This window comes from Paramormyrops kingsleyae, chromosome 5 (assembly GCF_048594095.1).
Source record: "Paramormyrops kingsleyae isolate MSU_618 chromosome 5, PKINGS_0.4, whole genome shotgun sequence".
NCBI lineage: Eukaryota > Metazoa > Chordata > Actinopteri > Osteoglossiformes > Mormyridae > Paramormyrops > Paramormyrops kingsleyae.
This window is the reverse complement of record NC_132801.1, coordinates 13945730-13962263: the sequence shown is the minus strand read 5'-3', so window position 1 is coordinate 13962263 and position 16534 is coordinate 13945730. Positions and strand designations below refer to the sequence as shown.

Sequence of the window (16534 nt, the reverse complement as noted above, 5' to 3'; positions counted from 1 at the left end):
ATTACTTTTACAGGAGTGTCACAATTTTTTTAAATGTGTTTGATTTTCAAAATTGCCCATTTTCATGTCCTCATTTGACCACCATTTTCATATTTTTACTATGCATACTTATATATCTAAAGATGATCTGACAAAAATTTGTTGTTGCTAAGCTTCCAATGAGTTGTCATCCTCTTGCTTCCGTACAAATTCAACTAAAGCACAAATATTACATAGTTCAGTTTCAGAATTTTTGAATTCTACAGAAAGTTAGGCCTATTTACAAAGCTTCAAAGCTGTACATGGCATTTGAAGGAGCTATGAATTTTGGAAGCTGACCCAAAACGTTGAGTAGGCAAAATGCATAAAACTAAAATATCAAAAGACTGAAGTTTCAAAATAATTAGAGATACAGACCTAATGTTTGGGGTTTCTCCATGAATATAAGGAGCACCTGTGAATTTTTTCAGGGGAATCTGAGAGGGTGACCTGGGATATTTTTTCTCAAACTGGGTGATTTGATATGGAATGACTCCTGTACATTTAATTATCAATTCAATTCAATTGTATTTATATAGCACTTTTAACAATAGTCATTGTAAATCCAGAGTTTGCCAGATCTTTAATTAAATACACATATAAATAAATAACTCGCGTTGTAAGCTCCATAGTGGTTTAATGATAAAGACTTTAACTCAATCGCAGGCAATTTCTTCAGTGGAGAATAATTCTGCCACTGATTAACCGTTCTTCATCTGGCATGTGGCCGTGTGTGGGTGGAGGGGGGAGCACATAATGAAAGTATCCAAGACCCCACACTGTTGGCATCTGCCCGCTACTGTGCTCCCCAGAAAAGCAGAGTGGCTCAATGGGGTTAAATAGGGAGAACCCTTCCTTCAGCTCCTATGATAAATTAGTCATCTTGAAATAAAATGGAAAATATAATGAAATATGGAAATAAAATTAAATGTATAACCATTCATATGATTACTGTTCTGAGAAATAAATTTGCATATTTGGACATCCTCAGAGACGTCTAGTGTTTCAGTTGTGAAGTTTCTACATGAGACTGAAGTGAAATGCACCATTCAGCTTAGTGGATACCAGTTTAGATGACTGAAAATAATCTAAATAAAAATAGTTTTCTTTATGAAAAAAGTACAAAATAAACTTTAGGGGAGATTAATCATCTTATTCAATTACCGAAAGTCACTAAACAACATTTTTACATCAGTGTCTAAAACATCAACATGAGTATTCAAGAAAAGCATAAATATAAAATTATTTCACCTTTCACCTTTACATGTAATGTCAGTTCTGCTCTAGAGAGTGGCTAAGCAAGGGGCCAGTACTTGAAGTTAATTTTTTTCCCACACAGAGAAGAAAAAAAACTGGTTAAAAAAGGAGAAGTCCATTAAACATGTTCACTGACCATTAAATATGTAAACAAGAACAGTGGGCCTTCAAACTCTCCTTGCTCACTGTACTCCACAAGAGTTTGGGAATGGGAAGCATTCTGATCTGGCGACCGCATGCGTTATCATGAATAAACAGAGCCTGATCTTAGGTGTACTTAATGTGTTCTGCAGCAGTGTCCCACTCACTCGAGAAGATGGAGTGATGGTGGGAAGCATTTACAGAGAAACACTAAAAGAGATCAGAGAAGAAACCTGGGGGTGCCACGTCAGGGGGGTAGAGTGTTGAGAATAAAAGGAGGAGGGTACCATTTTAAATGTCGTCAAGCCTATTTCTGGTTTACAGCATTAAAACTGCTTCTGGACAGACTGGGAAAACCGTGAACTTGTAACCCAAAGCTGACCCTAGGTGTGCCAGCTGCAGAGATGGGGAGACAAAGAGAGTAGGGGGCGGAGGGCTTGCCAAAGGTTAGTGTCGGCTAAGTTTGCACAAGGGGGTGCTGCACTGCTTAAACAAGACCTTACTAAACCAATGAATAATTAAATGGCGGCGGTGGGGGGGGCTGGTCACTGCACTGGCACTTACAAGGGCTCTCATAGCCATTGAGCCTGTCAGTGGCCCAGCCATCTCGCAGCTGCCCCGCCCAGGACAGCAACACAAAGCCGGGCAGAGCCCAGCACCATCCACCTTTCGCAGGAACACAACAGGCATCTAATGAGCCATTAATAGGGAGCTCTTTGTCCAAGCGCTGTCTAAACATCAGTGCTTAATAATAAAGGAATCGGTGCCACACTCTGCTGGACGCTCTCATATGAAATTGGCACGGCACCCCAGGGATAGGGGACGAGCGGTGCCATGACCATGCGGGGTGTGCCAAATTACACACTGCTACACTTGCCGTTTTTAATGGTGTTAAACATAAAAAACTCCATACCTGCAATTACATAACCAACGGCACTGACCGGAACAGCACCTGGAGGTATGCAAAGCAGCAGGGTGGGTCCGCTTGGCAGATCTCGTTCAAAAGTGCTGGAAACGAACAGCACCAGAGCAGAAACTAAATCAGGTGTAGTGAGTACTCATCACTCTGAGACCTGACCACAAAGCAAGAAAACTTGCTCGGGAGCAACAGTCCACAGTCTAAGGCCTTGCGGGCCTCATTCCCTCAGGGCTCTAAAAATAATTAGCCTTGATCAACAACACTAACCAGTTAAGCACTCAATAACAGCTTTTTTAAGTCTTACTTCTATGTTTATTGAAGAACACATGGAAGGGCTTGTCCTAATCAAATTTTCACAAAACTTTTCACTAACTTGAGGAAGCAATAAGGCTGTTTCTTCACACTTTGTAGTGGTTCACAAACCCCTCCTTAGACACCCCTGGGTATCTTAGGGGGAAAAACATGCAAAAAAAACAATTCAACACCACATCAATCACATTTGTTTGGTTTTTGAACTATGAGAAAGGTGAGCATCCGGAATTGCTGGCCTAGTCTTTTTAATATGATCTGTCCTTGATGGCATACTTTTTTAAAAATGATACTAATTTACAAACTTTAGCAAGCACCACCTCTGACCAGCTCATTGGTATGACAACAGCTGGTGCAAAGTTACTAGGATCCTTTTTCAGTCTGAGAAATATAAGCGAGACACGAGAGCCTGCGGCTACAGAGAAAATGTCAGGAAAACTTAGTGTTTCGTTTCAGTAGGTTCTGTTTCAACTAAAGATTCCATTTTTGTGAGGTCAGGTGCCAAGTTCTCAGCCCTTGTTTCCACATTTTGTTACCTTTGAGATTTGGCTATTGTTCTCACAGAACAACAAACAATTTCAGGGTGTGGAAACTACTGTGTACATTTAAAAACAATGGGATTTGTGGCATTTTATGTCTGGGGACTTTATCAAAAGGGGAGTAATGCTGGATTCCAAAAGCTTTATCAAGCTTTAACCTTTTTGCAGATTCCTGCATCTGGAGGTCAACTCCTGCACCAGCTGCAAGAAAGGCCAGCTTTTGGCATATATGTGAATATTTAAGTGGACCCCAGGTGGCCTGCATCAGCCAGACTTCAATTGCTTTAACCTTCCAAACCAATAGTAAACATCAATATGGTCAATAGCACAGAACTCAAAAGCAACTTAACACAAGGCATCAAACTTAAAAACAGGCCATAAAATGAACCTCACTAATTAGCTAAGCTTTATGCTCACCTGTTAAAATGTAATACTGGAGTTTCACCTGGGATTCAGGGCACAGCCATGACAACATTAAACAAGGCATGATGTATCCAAATGTGAAAGTTTATTTGCATAAATAACACAATTATACTACTCCCATTTGAAATTTGCAATTTTTTGAAAGGAATCGTTTTGTAATCGAATATTGATTTCGCAGAAAAAAATATATAGCCAGATCACTGTTATATTCAGTGTGCATGTTAATTTCAATATCCAGCATCCTAAGTGTCCTATCAGATCATTTCTACAAGGACTTAGACAAAATAAATGATAAGATTATGAGGGTTGGGGAGACAAAGCATGCCAAGAGTGTGTCAGACATACTGGAAGAGCAGTCAGGCAATTCACTGGATGAGATATAATGGTCCATCATGGGGTGTAAACAGAGTTGACCTCCAGAGACCAAGAGAGGGCGAGCAAGGGGCTAAGTGAGAAGCCAGGCTTCCTACTGTCAGGGCAGATCTAGAGTGTGTGTGTGTGTGTGTGTGTGTGTGTGTGTGTGTGTGTGTGTGTGTGTGTGTGTGTGTGTGTGTGTGTGTGTGTGTGTGACAAAACACTGAAATGAAACCACAGACTGATTCTCATCAGAACATGGGACTCTACAAAGATGGAGGGGTGGTTAAAGTCAGACTGCAGGTACCTTACAGAGAACGGAGAGAAAAAAATATATATGAGATGCTTATATATTTAAAGGAATCCATGAGCATTCTTGGAGTTCCACTTAAGAAAATATATTTTTCATGTGTTCAATGTAAAGGGGATAGTTAAAAATAGTGCCCATTAGCTGACCCATTGCATGACGCAGGGCACACAATATGTGGTTAGTATATAGAATTATGACAGATATAAAGACTGGGCTCAGTCATTATTTGCAGAGACCCTCCAGGTGTTGTTTTTCCAAATGACCTTTGTAACCATCTTAAGCATACAGTTACACACTGATAGCAGCAAGACTAGACTATTGAAACAGCAGTGGGTTAGCTCCATCTCCTAATATGTTAAACTAAATCAAAATATATGCAACAGTGTCTTAGTGAGGGAACAAGTGAACTTACATTGTTAAAGCTAAATAAACATACTGTACACTCATTGGCCACTTTATTAGGTGCACCTGCTCATTAACTCAAATGGTAAACCATGCCATTACAATTGAATATACACAAAGTATGCAGACAGGGTTAAACACTTCAGAAGTGTTCAACTATGTTAGTATACATTAGCTCAGCTAAGACGTGATCCAAATGATTTCTGTGGTGTGATCATTGTTGCCACACGTGGTGGTTCCAGCATCTTAGAAACAGCCACCCCCTTAGTATGTTCACCCACTAAAGTGTTTCCACAGAATTGTCCACAGAAGGTCAAATGTCCAAAAATAACAACTCACTACAGCAGTAGTGTGCAGAAAGGCATCTCCAAATGCAAAGCTTGGATCTGGAGACAGAAAGTGGCCCTACCCTAGGATATCTAATGAAGTGGTCACTGAGTGTATGTGATATATCCTGGATTAAAATGTGCTTTCTCAGCAAACAGTTATCATTCACACATGGCAGAACAGTTTGCAGTGGAGGTTCTAACTGCTGATGAGGTTTCAGTGCCTCTGAATGGCCACTTTTCTCATGGGGCTTAGTTTTTACTCGCAGACCCATTTTGGCTGCATGATGGCAGGCCTCCAGCAGAGCTTTTTGCAGGTCATCCTACATTAACCTCAGTTCATTACAGATACCAACCCTAAACAATGACTTTTTAAAGGACCACTCATGACCTGATACCCCCTTCCACAAACTTCACGTAGGACTACTTGTCAAGCTAGCTCTTTGCATCCCCTGCTTTCCCCTCTCATCTGGGTTGTCAATCAGCCTTCATCTGGCCAAGTGGGGGGTTAGGATGGAGGGGGGCAGCTGGCACAGCTACAAGGCTGAGAATAGCAAACAGCAGGTGTTCAGCCTAGGCCATAGCTGAGGGTGGCAGACCCACCCCAGTGCTGCTTGCTCCGTCACTAGGCTTTAATGCCATGCGCCAAATGCCACTGACAACCATTTACGATACCAGCACCCTTCAGAAGGTGGAGACATAAGTGGGGGAATTGGTTCAGGTATGGAGAAACAACTGCCAAAATAAACTCAGACTCCCTCTTTCACCAATACTCCAGTTTGTAGCCTTTATTCTCAACTCAGATCACTTTAAGTGCTTTCTAAAGTGGGAGCCTTGGAAATGATTGCTCAAAGGCAAACCTGAGTTTACAAACACTTACTTCAATAAAGTAAGATTATTTTCCCCCTCCCCACATGACCATGGCTAACCTTTAACACTCCACACTGAGAAAAGAACAACTTCTGAGTGCAGAATGAAAGAAGAGCGCAGAGGCACAAAAACCAAAAAAGCTTCTAGAACAAAGATAAGGATTCAGCCATCTATTTATTGATAATCTGGCCACTTTTCAGAGTTTATACAAGTTTAAATTGAGATTTGTCTTTTAGATAACACCAGACAGTACTATCTGTTGAATCTGTCAGTATCAAATTGTTACAAGTAATATTACAGATTTTAATAATAAATTTGCACCATTATCAAATTTCACATCCTTGGCACATAAATAATGCAGGAATTGCTTTTCCTGCGCACACATGTAGATCCCACCAAGGTCTCTAATCCTGCATATCCCTGTATACTTAAGAATGGGAATGATGATTGCACTAGTGGGTGTGGAGCAGATGTGTGTGGGGGCCGTCCAATAGCCAGTGAGCAAAGAGCATAAAGGGTCCTGTCCCTCACCAGCAGATCAAAGGGTAGTCCGCAACAATCAGAGCCACCGACCCTTTCAGGGAACTGGGTGGTGTAAATGGGACACTCCCCTCCTAGTCCAGCCCTCCCCGAGGCTAGCACATCAGAGGTTAAAGGATAGAGGACAACCTCAGTTTCCGAGAAGAGGAACCCCATGCCTGCTGGCTGGCTGGCTCCAATCACAAATCTCGCGCTGATTTTCGAGAATAGAAAGTTGAATAAATATTTCACATTTACAGTCTAGGTTGCTCATGTGTACGTTCATAATCATTCATTTCAGATGCTCTTGTCAAAGTATTTATGTGCAGCCCACTGAACATTCATTACTCAACTTCTGACATGACAATGATGAGTGACAAACGTTGTCAGGAAGAGTATTATAGTTTCCCTTGAGGAGCCTAATTAACAAAATGAAAGTATTCACACATGGATTTAAGAGTATTGATACACCTAGGATACAAACAGAAGAGATTTAAGTTGGCAGGCATGACATTCCACACATAGACCACCTGTCTGCACTGTGATAAATCAACACATCTCATATCTAATCACTGCCAAACGCCCAACATTCAATTAACTTTCTGGTAGTTAAGATTGATTTTAGTTCAGGACTATGGAATTAGTATACTTTCTGTCACTCTAAGTTTTAACTAGGTCAAGAGCACGAACAGAATAATAAAGAGGTAAAAACAGTCCAGTCCTTCATTTAGTTGTCTTGGACACATGTCTTTAACTAAGTGTTTTGACATTAATCTATTCCCTTGCTATTAAAGTTATCATATGTGATAGAGTAAGATAAACTTCCACGACAAAATAGCCCAATAAGTTAACAGTCATTTCCTTTTGAAAATAAGAAGCATGAAGACTCACTGCTGCGACTGGCCTTCACCTTTGCCACCAGCTTCTGGGCGGAGGGCAGGTCTCCATTCTTGACCGCCTGCAGGAGCTCCTGCTCCTTGCCCATGGTTCCCGTTCCCTGAAGGTCACTAATCACAGTTGTGTGATGCCCCTCTCGTCACCTCAAGAGGCCATCTTGCATAGGCCCCTCATTAAATCCAGAGAAGCGGGGCCTGGCAACTACGCCTATGGATCGCAGAACAGCTGCCGAGGAGCTTGTAATGGATGTGACGGTGGAGCCTGAAATCACCCTGTCACATCAGCAGTGGATGCCAGCTCTCAGTCCTCCTGTTATGTGGATAACACTGTAAAGATGCTGATTTGGCCTCAGTTTCTTTCTCTTTCCAGACTGTTGCTTCAGCTCACCTTCAAGGCAGTTTAATATCCATGGCAAAACCTAAAGAAAAAGAAACAAAAAGAGCCATCAATGCAATGCCATAAATCCAACATCAGCAATGAGACCAGCAGTGAACCAGACAGCAGTCATTGCAATGTCTTCCACCACTGTAATATGGAATGAAAGGTTAAACAATGTCTAAAAATACCATGAACTATAACGGGGAAAAAACTACCCAGAAATCATGTTCACAGCTAACTTCCATCCTATTTGCCCAATCTGTTTGGAAATTGACCGAAGGAGTAATCATCACTGTAAAAGGAAGTTGGCATCATGCCCAGCATTCGCACAGAGCACTCTCCTTTCCTGCAGGAAGCCCGCTGCAGTGACCAGTTCACTCAGCCTCAATTGTTCACTGTGGGGAACATGAACAAAGTGTTCGAGAATAATATCCTGCTGAAGTTTCCAACATTCTGTCAGCAAATTAGTGTAGAGAGATGATCAAAGATCAAATGAAGGTCTCCATCAAGTTCTCACGGCAACAGGGGTCTGGAGGAACCAGATCCTCCACGCCTATCTATCAAAACAGGAGTTCACATATTCAAAAACAAGACTATTACAAACTGCCTGAGTACTTTGGGAGATATAGGGAGGTCACTCACTGGGAGTTTCCTGCATTCAGCCAGTAGAAAACAGACAACAGTCAGCCCCAAGACAACTCTGACTTCTGTTTTTCAAAGATGCATGGGGCTCATCAAGCCTGACCTAACTATGCACTTAAAAGGAGCTGTCCGGGGCGTCTGCACTCAGCTGCACTTTGTAATCTCCTGCTACCACATTATATAACTTGTCAGCGTCTGCTTACACACCCATAAAAGAACAAAGAGTGTATAAAACCAGATCGGTAATTTTTCCAGCAACAGTAGTCCTGTGTTCCACCTTTCCTTGAGTAAATACTACCCCTCTTTCTGTAATATTTACATGATAAAGATGCCCTACGTAGTGAGTGCTAACATATAGTCGTTCATTGTGTGCATGTTTATAAGTAAGCTCAAACTCATGTAATATATTTTATATATAATTTATTTATTTATTTAACAGGTTAGAAAAGGACATAATACCCCGTTCTTTCGGTTAGTTACTTGAAGTATTTGTTCCTGGTATATTTTGTGCACGACTTCGTAAATGAAAAACCAAAGAAAAACTTTTATAAAAAAAGGTTCACAACGCATCGGACCAAGAGTTGCCGTTTTGATTTTAGTACCGAGCTACATTTTGCTAATAAATCATATGTAACTTTCAATGAAGCAGACTACAGTAGTCTCTCAGAAAAAACAGACATAAAAGTAGGAAGGCAGTCTTCCTTCACACTGCAATGCAGCTCACGATCAGATATTTACTGTGTAATGAACATTGATTCATTAGAAATCATTTTTGGTTAGCGATGTCATTCATTTTCCATCATAGTCGCAATCACCACACGAGTAAATGTATCGTAACTTATAAATCACCTGTACAAGACGTGTGAGATAATTAACTACAAACAAACAGGTGGGAAGAAAATTAAAAGCCGCGTGACCCACAAGATTTATGTCCATAAAACCAAAGCTAATGTAAACCCTTTTATATGAATCCATCATACTCCAGCGACTAAATGTGCACAAAACATACTGTGCTTTTCTGGACCGACAGATGCTGAGCGTACCAATGAAGAGATCAGCCTTTACCTGGAGAAAGTTATCCAGAACAAAATTATGGACCTTGTTAAACAACTAAATGAGTCACAGTCACTGTTTTGGACACTTTCCATCCTTCTGCAGTAAGGAAAAGTCTACATAGGCAATCCCTAGTACGACTGTGGACACCAAAACGGCCAGCTAGCTCAAAGAGTAACGCCAAGGGATTTAACGACTAAAAAAACAACACAAGTACAGTCCACACTGGATAAAGCTTAAGCCACGTTGGTTTTCTACCCCGAGATGTTGTTTGAAAGTCTCACCTTCCTGTCGGCTGGGACATTTCAAAATGCCGATTAGCCGGCGAGCTAACAAGGTAGACAGGCGCGTCAAGGTGCTTTTCAGGACCGTCCCGTCCGCTCGAGACAAGTTCGTTAATCGCTGCGGTCGGCTTTCTGGCGAGCTCGCTTCGCAAACAATCCATGGAAGTTCAGTCACATCATTTCTGACGCAAAAAATATCACACCGTTAATCACAGGTCCGTTTTTTTCCGTAAACTATTAAATTTGACAAAGTGGCAACAACCAACCACGACTTCGCCGTGATGAAACTCCGAGTTCAACCCCAGGAGCGGCCACCGGCCCGGTATCTCCTCCAATCAGAGAGGCGCGTCCCCTCCGTTAGGTCCCGCCCCCTCCGCCCGAAGAAGAGGGCATACCTTGACAAAAGTAAAAGCTGGGCTTTCTGACGGACTGTCTGTTGTGCTGTTTTGATCTGCATCGAATTCCTTGGGATATTTCTAATATCATGAAATTTGATACATTTTCATGTTAGTCTACCTGCCTTGAGCGTCCCTTTGTTGCCTGCGACTATGAAAAATGAACCTAAAATTTAACTGTCATGGTATAATTTACAAAAGTTCGCAGTCTATGTAGGTTTTCTTCTGTATTCTTCTGTATTCTTGTATCACTATTTCTTTTGTTGAGTAGGCTGATGCTAAATTAATACCTAACAAACAACTTCAAGATAATTTATGTTAAAGTGTTGGATTCTAGTTGATCTCTTGCAGTAAATGTAGGAAACTATCCTTTTGGTGACATCTAGTGGTTAATCAGCATCGTTGCCTTTTAGTTTCGTTTTTGCGTGGTATAGATGAATGTTTATCGCGGTTAACTCCAAATCTTGTCAGCAATTGCAATGGACTAAAGTCTGAGACGCGGAAGAAAAATAGCGACGTCAATTAGTTTTAAGACTTCAGAATATAACCAACACAATATGGCGAGACAGCATACAGAGCACATGCGGGGCGGGCAGTATTTGTAATTTAGGTATCCAGTATATCAAGATAATAATGAAAATAAAAATAGGGCATACAGCTGGGGGGCACCCAGCCATTGCATGTTATTGGGCTGTGGGGAAGAAACCAGAGCATCCACAAGAAACTTGCACAATACAGGGATAACAAACTCCACACAAACAGAACAGAGGTGGGATTTGAATCCCCAATCCAGGCAGCTGCACTACCCACTGAACCACTATGCTGCGCGGTACTTTTATCGAAAGAAAGAAAAAATACTTTTTCTCAATGTTTTTGAGTTTTGTGCGTGTATTTTTTTCTGCATTTTTATAATGTGCTGAACTTTTGGACTACTGTACTGGCTGGGCCACCATTCTGAACACTGCGGTTCTTACAAACATGCATCTCCATAGTGCTTTTGGGGTCTAATAACTATATACTTGGATTATGTTCCCTGACTTAAATCACTGAACCATCATTTCCAGGAAAAATGTACTGGAAAATATGGCCATGTGGCCTCACACCTCCAGGTCTGTGGGTTAAATTTCTGTCTTGGTTCTGTGTATTTAAGTAGAATTTGCAGAGTTTGCATGTTCTCCCAGTGATCACACAGTTTTTTTTCCTGTATTCCAGCTTCAGCCTTGGTACAAAACATGTGCTTTATGTGATCTAGTGTCTTGATTAGTGTGTGACTGAATGCCTTATATATAATGGACTGGCATCTCATACAGGGTGTCCACTTTCTTGGCTGTGTTTTCTGAGGTGGGCTTCAAGATCACTACTACCCAATATAGTATCAGTGGGTAATGGAAAATGAATTGATGGAGTAACTGACTTAAATAGTTTATGACAAGCTTCTTGTTTATTCACACAAGCATTCTTCAATATTTGAACAAGGAAAGCTGAACAAACAACGGTAACGAAGATCACTAATTTTTTTTTTCTTTTTAGATGGTCTTTGGGATAAAGATTTTTTTCTGGAAAAAAACATTCACTGTTGGGGAATAGCTACAGGAAAACTACAGATGTGGCCATAAAACTATAGCCTGTGGTGTTTATTTTGCGAACTGTCTTCACCAAAAAAAAAGATAAGGATGAAAAATGATCTGGCTCATGAGAGTGATTCTTTGGCTCTAAATTTTCTCCAACCTTTAGCTAACAGACAGGTGCAAAAACAATTCACAAATGGATGAAGCTCTTCAAAACACATGAAGCAGTCTATCTCAGAATTTTTTTGTTCTGTTTTTGGAAATAAAATATTACAAATCTGTGGTGCTTTTCCTTGAGGGAGAGATGTTTCTCAAAACTATTGTAAATGGCAAACACAACCTCAGAGTAAGCATAACACATAAATACTGTTTTTATGTCCTGTAGTTATTATATAATATGCTTTGGGTAAGTATTGCCCTTTTGAGTCTTTGCCATAAAAACTGGAAAGAATGTTTTATATTTCTGAAACATGTGCGAATAATATGAATATATCCAACAAATATAAAGAAGTTTTAACTGTGTGGCACATGGTAGAGGAAAAATTCTATACATGGAACAGTTACTTCTGTTACATACTCTGCTTAAACATTCCTGAGGAAATGAGAAGGTTTTCTAATGCTAAAAAGTTTTAACATAAAAACAAGACTGAACTGTAAGGCCTTAACCTAATCTGGGTTTTTCAAATGTAATTATTTTTATTTACAAATGATAGACACTATCCCAAGCTTCAGCTGAAACTTGGTCATTCTGTGGTTTTTATGACATTTTAAAATATTTTTGCTTGCTGACATTTTACAAGTAGAGGGACGAGTCACACTATATGAAGTAATTTTGTCATTAGTCGTTGGTGATTTTTATATTTTAAAACAAGCACTTAGCTATATCTTACAACAAGTTTTGTCTAGATATGAACACGTGGACATATAATAAGTGTTTATGTGCTTGTTCTTAAAGAATTTTAACTCAGCAATGAACATAATACTGACTGAAACAATAAATCAACCAAATATATCTATTAAAATAACGTTACTGTGTGCTTATCTGCTGCAACAGTTAACAATAGTGCACCTCCCCTGATTGAAGAGATATGCAAATATCACCTAACAATATAAAATGAAGTTTGCTGTCCCATGTAGCTTAAACATAATGCCACAACCTACATACAATAGGCAATGTCAATAGTAACTATGCACTTTACAACAAATCAAACACATTTTTTGCCCGCAACTAGTCTTCATTGAGCGTCATTGATGGCTGAATCATGCGTCAGAAGCATCTGTAATTAACGTCAAAGCCTTTATGACATAAAAGCTCAAAATCAATTGTTTTGTGCATCAGTTTCAGAGAGAGGTCTTTAGTGGTAACCCTATATCCCCATTCTTATGCCAATCATTAATACCACTTTTGACGGAGGCAATACAAAACAGTTTGGTCTGATGTGGGTGAAAGATGAGTGGTCTGTTCACATTCCACCAGAGACTATGGGGTCTCTTCCAAAAATCATCGAGAGGATAAAAACTTCTAGAATGGATACAAGAAAGAACAAACATGTAACTCCACCATGGTGGAAAGTACCGCAGTGATAAAGGACTCAGGCTTGTAATCTGAGGGTTTCTGACTTGAATCCTAAGAAATGGTCTGCTGTGGTTCTCCTGCACAAGATATTACAATCTGCTTCTACTAAGAGGACCAGCTGCGTCAGTAAAAGTTGCTTCAAATTAAAGTGCAAAACACAATGGCATCAAATGAACTATCAGGCCATTCAACGATAGGCTCATAAATATCTAAGCGTTTGTTTTTTTTAAATTCCTACTTTTGCCCTTATTTTTCCCAAGGGACTAAGCCCCCGCAAACTGGCTTATTTGCTTGTTAGGTTAGATAAATGTAACTCACATAGAAAGGTAAAGATAAAAAATGAGGTATCCGGGAGGATTTGAAGTTATCAACTTATCAGTTTAAACAACATTCTCATGTTTATTTATTTATTTTTTATTAGACTATAAATTACGCAAGCGTCTTGTAGCTGGGCATTGACAAATTGCATAGAGAAGAATGTGCGAGAAACAAGAGGATATAAAATCTAAATTATATAATCCTTAAAATGGCTTCTTATGATTAACTGTACTCCGTATGATATCCATTCTCTTTGAAAGATCATTACCTTTGTTTGTGCACCTGAAGCTTGTAGGGCCTCCATTGGTGAACAGATATGTGGGGAGAGGCAAAGCTACAATCTAGCACAGATGCCCAATGAAAGATACCAAAAGGTGTACCCTGCTCTACCCTGTACTGGGGCCTATTCCTGGAGCCAGGGATTGGGGGAGATGTTTGCCAGCAAATGCCTGGTGGCCAGGCCACCTGCATAACCTGGCTGAGCTCAGCTGAAATTACTGCATGACGCCATCTTGTGGATTCAGTGTGAAGTGTCATTGGGGCGGCAGGCATGATCAGAAAGGATACAGATGGATTAGATCTTACCAGTGGACAATGTGGAATATTACTTCTTTGAGGGGTAAGGGGCCAGAGTTAGTGCTGGATATATGAAGACATTGGCTATACAACTTATACTCTCATTGTGGGCTCTGGAACCAGATGTCTTAATCTGGGGTGGCGTCTGTCCTACTCTAGAGTTCCCCATGGTGAAAGACCACAAGTCGAAGTGGGGATACTCACAAGTGCTGTGCAGTTGGAGTTTCTCCTGGTGGATTGTGAGTTGCAGCGATGGAAACTCTTGAGTGTATTTTTGTGCATGTCAATTGCATCTGAATGGACCATGTTCAAGGAGTCATTTGTTTCAGCAGCTGCAAAGAGTTGTGGCCAGAAGGTAGTTGCTGCCTGTTTTGGCAGTAACCCTAGAACCCGCTGGTGGACAGCTCTGGTGAAGAAAGCTGTCGAGTTGAAGGAGGAGGCCTTCAGGGCAATATGTGTACCAGGGTCACCTGAGAAAGCTGACAGGCCAGGAAGGCTGCAGCCAGTGTGGAGTAGTGTTGACCAGTGGAAGGAACACATTGAGGAACTCCTCAACCTTTCATACCAGGAAGCAGTGTTGGAAAGATCTGTTGGGACATGAATCAATATATCCAAATCTGAAGCCATAGTGCTCTTCCAAAATAGCAGGTTGCTCCTCTCCGATGAGGGGAGAGAGTATGTTCCTCTCAGGAGGTGCAAGGTGAGAAAGCCCAACCAGTCATTCATTACAGGCTATGCCACACTAAGATACACATGTACATTTGTTAAAATAAAATGAATAGCAAATACCATCCATCCATCCATCCATTTTCTGCCACTTATCTGGGGTCTGGTTGTGGGGGGAGCAGTCTAAGCAGGGATTCTCTCTTCCAGGCCACTTCCTCCAGCATCTCCGGGGGAGTACCAAGGCGTTTGGCCTCGGGGACAAATAAAGTTTTTTGATTTGATTTGATTCCCAGGCCAGTCTAGAGTTATAATCTCTCTAGCGTGTCCTGGGTCTGCACTGGGGTTTCCTCCCAGTTGGACATGTCCGAAACACCTCCCCACATAGGCATCCAGGAAGCATCCTAGATAGATGCCTGAACCACCTCAACTGGTTCCTTTCGACTATGTAACCTTGACTGGATCAGTAGGCCTGGGGGGGAGGTCACAGACAAGTGCCTAGTGGTTTGGGTCTCTACCTATGGAGCCCAATCGGGAAAAGCTCGAAAGAGCCATATAGGTCCACCCTCCTGTAGGCCCACCCTCCTGTAGGCCCACCCTCCTGTAGGCCCACCATCTGCAGGGGGACCATGAGTGTTGGATAATTTGTGGATCAAGTGGCAGTCGAAGATAAGAGCCTCCTCGGCTACTGAAACTGGCTCTACGAACATGGAACATAATATCTCTGGTGGAAAAGGATCCCTGGTAAAATCACCAAAAATTATATTCATGGTCAGGGGTGTACATTTCGGGCCCCATGAAAGCATATCATACTGGCCCCCTCACCCAGACCAATCATATTATATTCCATATTTTTTAGGGCCCCTGACCTACAAGGGCCCTTGGAACCGTCCTAACTGCCCCCCTCCTCCCTTTTACGGTGCCCCTGCCTATGGTTTACCATTTTGTTTTTATCCTCACCCATTAATTGTATTAACTGGCTGCAATAACAGCACTTCAGCACCAGAAGGAAGTGTTTTTGAGTTTATAACAGAAAAAATAATTTTATTTAAGCACACAGTAACGTTTTATTTTATTAATTTAATTAGTTGTTACATAATGCCAACAATTGTCCTCAGATCATCACAACCATATTTCTGATTATAAAAATATAATGTAACTTAACAATCCTTGAAGACAGGCATCAATAGAAATTGTTTGCAAATGGCTAGTCCCATTGACAATATTGTACAAAGGTCAGTCATAGTTTTTTTCTGCTCTGTGCTTGAACTGCAGGTGCCAGGTGCCTTGCCAGTTTGGTGCTGGATTACAGAAAGCAATCCGTTTCTATGTTGGAAATTTCATGCTTTGACTTACATCATAAATTTTACGCCATTCATTTATTTATAGTAGTAGGACAATGGTCGACAACTATAGATAGATTAGAAACAATACAGAGAGAGAACACAGCACAACGATGTAGTTGAAAAAAAGGAGGAGCTATATGTTTACTGTAGGAGTGAAGCCTTGGGTCTTGACCAGCACTGTGACTAAGCACACATCTTAATGCAGATGATTTACCATCTCTGCTTTCGATCTGATTTGCTTTAAATGAATTATGTCAATGAGATGCCAAGAGATTAAAACACCTGGCAAATATGGCATGACCCATATCATCATCCACTAGCCTCATATAATTTCTCATATAATTTATAATTTACAACTTATATTTAACAATAAGGAAAAACCAATGGGAGTGATTAGGCATCCTTCCCATATTTGCCTCTGAACACACCAATGACTAGGTTAAATATTTGC

General features: G+C 40.9%; 1 protein-coding gene across 9 annotated transcripts in view; it reads right to left on the bottom strand.

The window, feature by feature from the left end:
• The window catches only part of LOC111848524 (caskin-2-like), a 55556-nt gene extending 45556 nt beyond the window's left edge, over positions 1-10000 (bottom strand). For 7 of the 9 annotated variants that reach the window (XM_072712195.1, XM_072712197.1, XM_072712198.1 and 4 more), the window contains exons 1-2: positions 9642-9962; positions 7279-7702 (exon numbers count right to left, since the gene is read on the bottom strand). In XM_072712195.1, coding sequence (XP_072568296.1) covers positions 7279-7372 — 94 coding nt within the window. In that variant the 5' untranslated portion in view covers positions 7373-7702; positions 9642-9962. Of the gene's footprint in view, positions 1-7278; positions 7703-7877; positions 7965-9641 lie in introns of those variants that run through there. The other 2 variants (XM_072712193.1, XM_072712194.1) reach the window with 2 other exon arrangements.
• Between the last annotated feature and the right edge of the window lie 6534 nt (positions 10001-16534).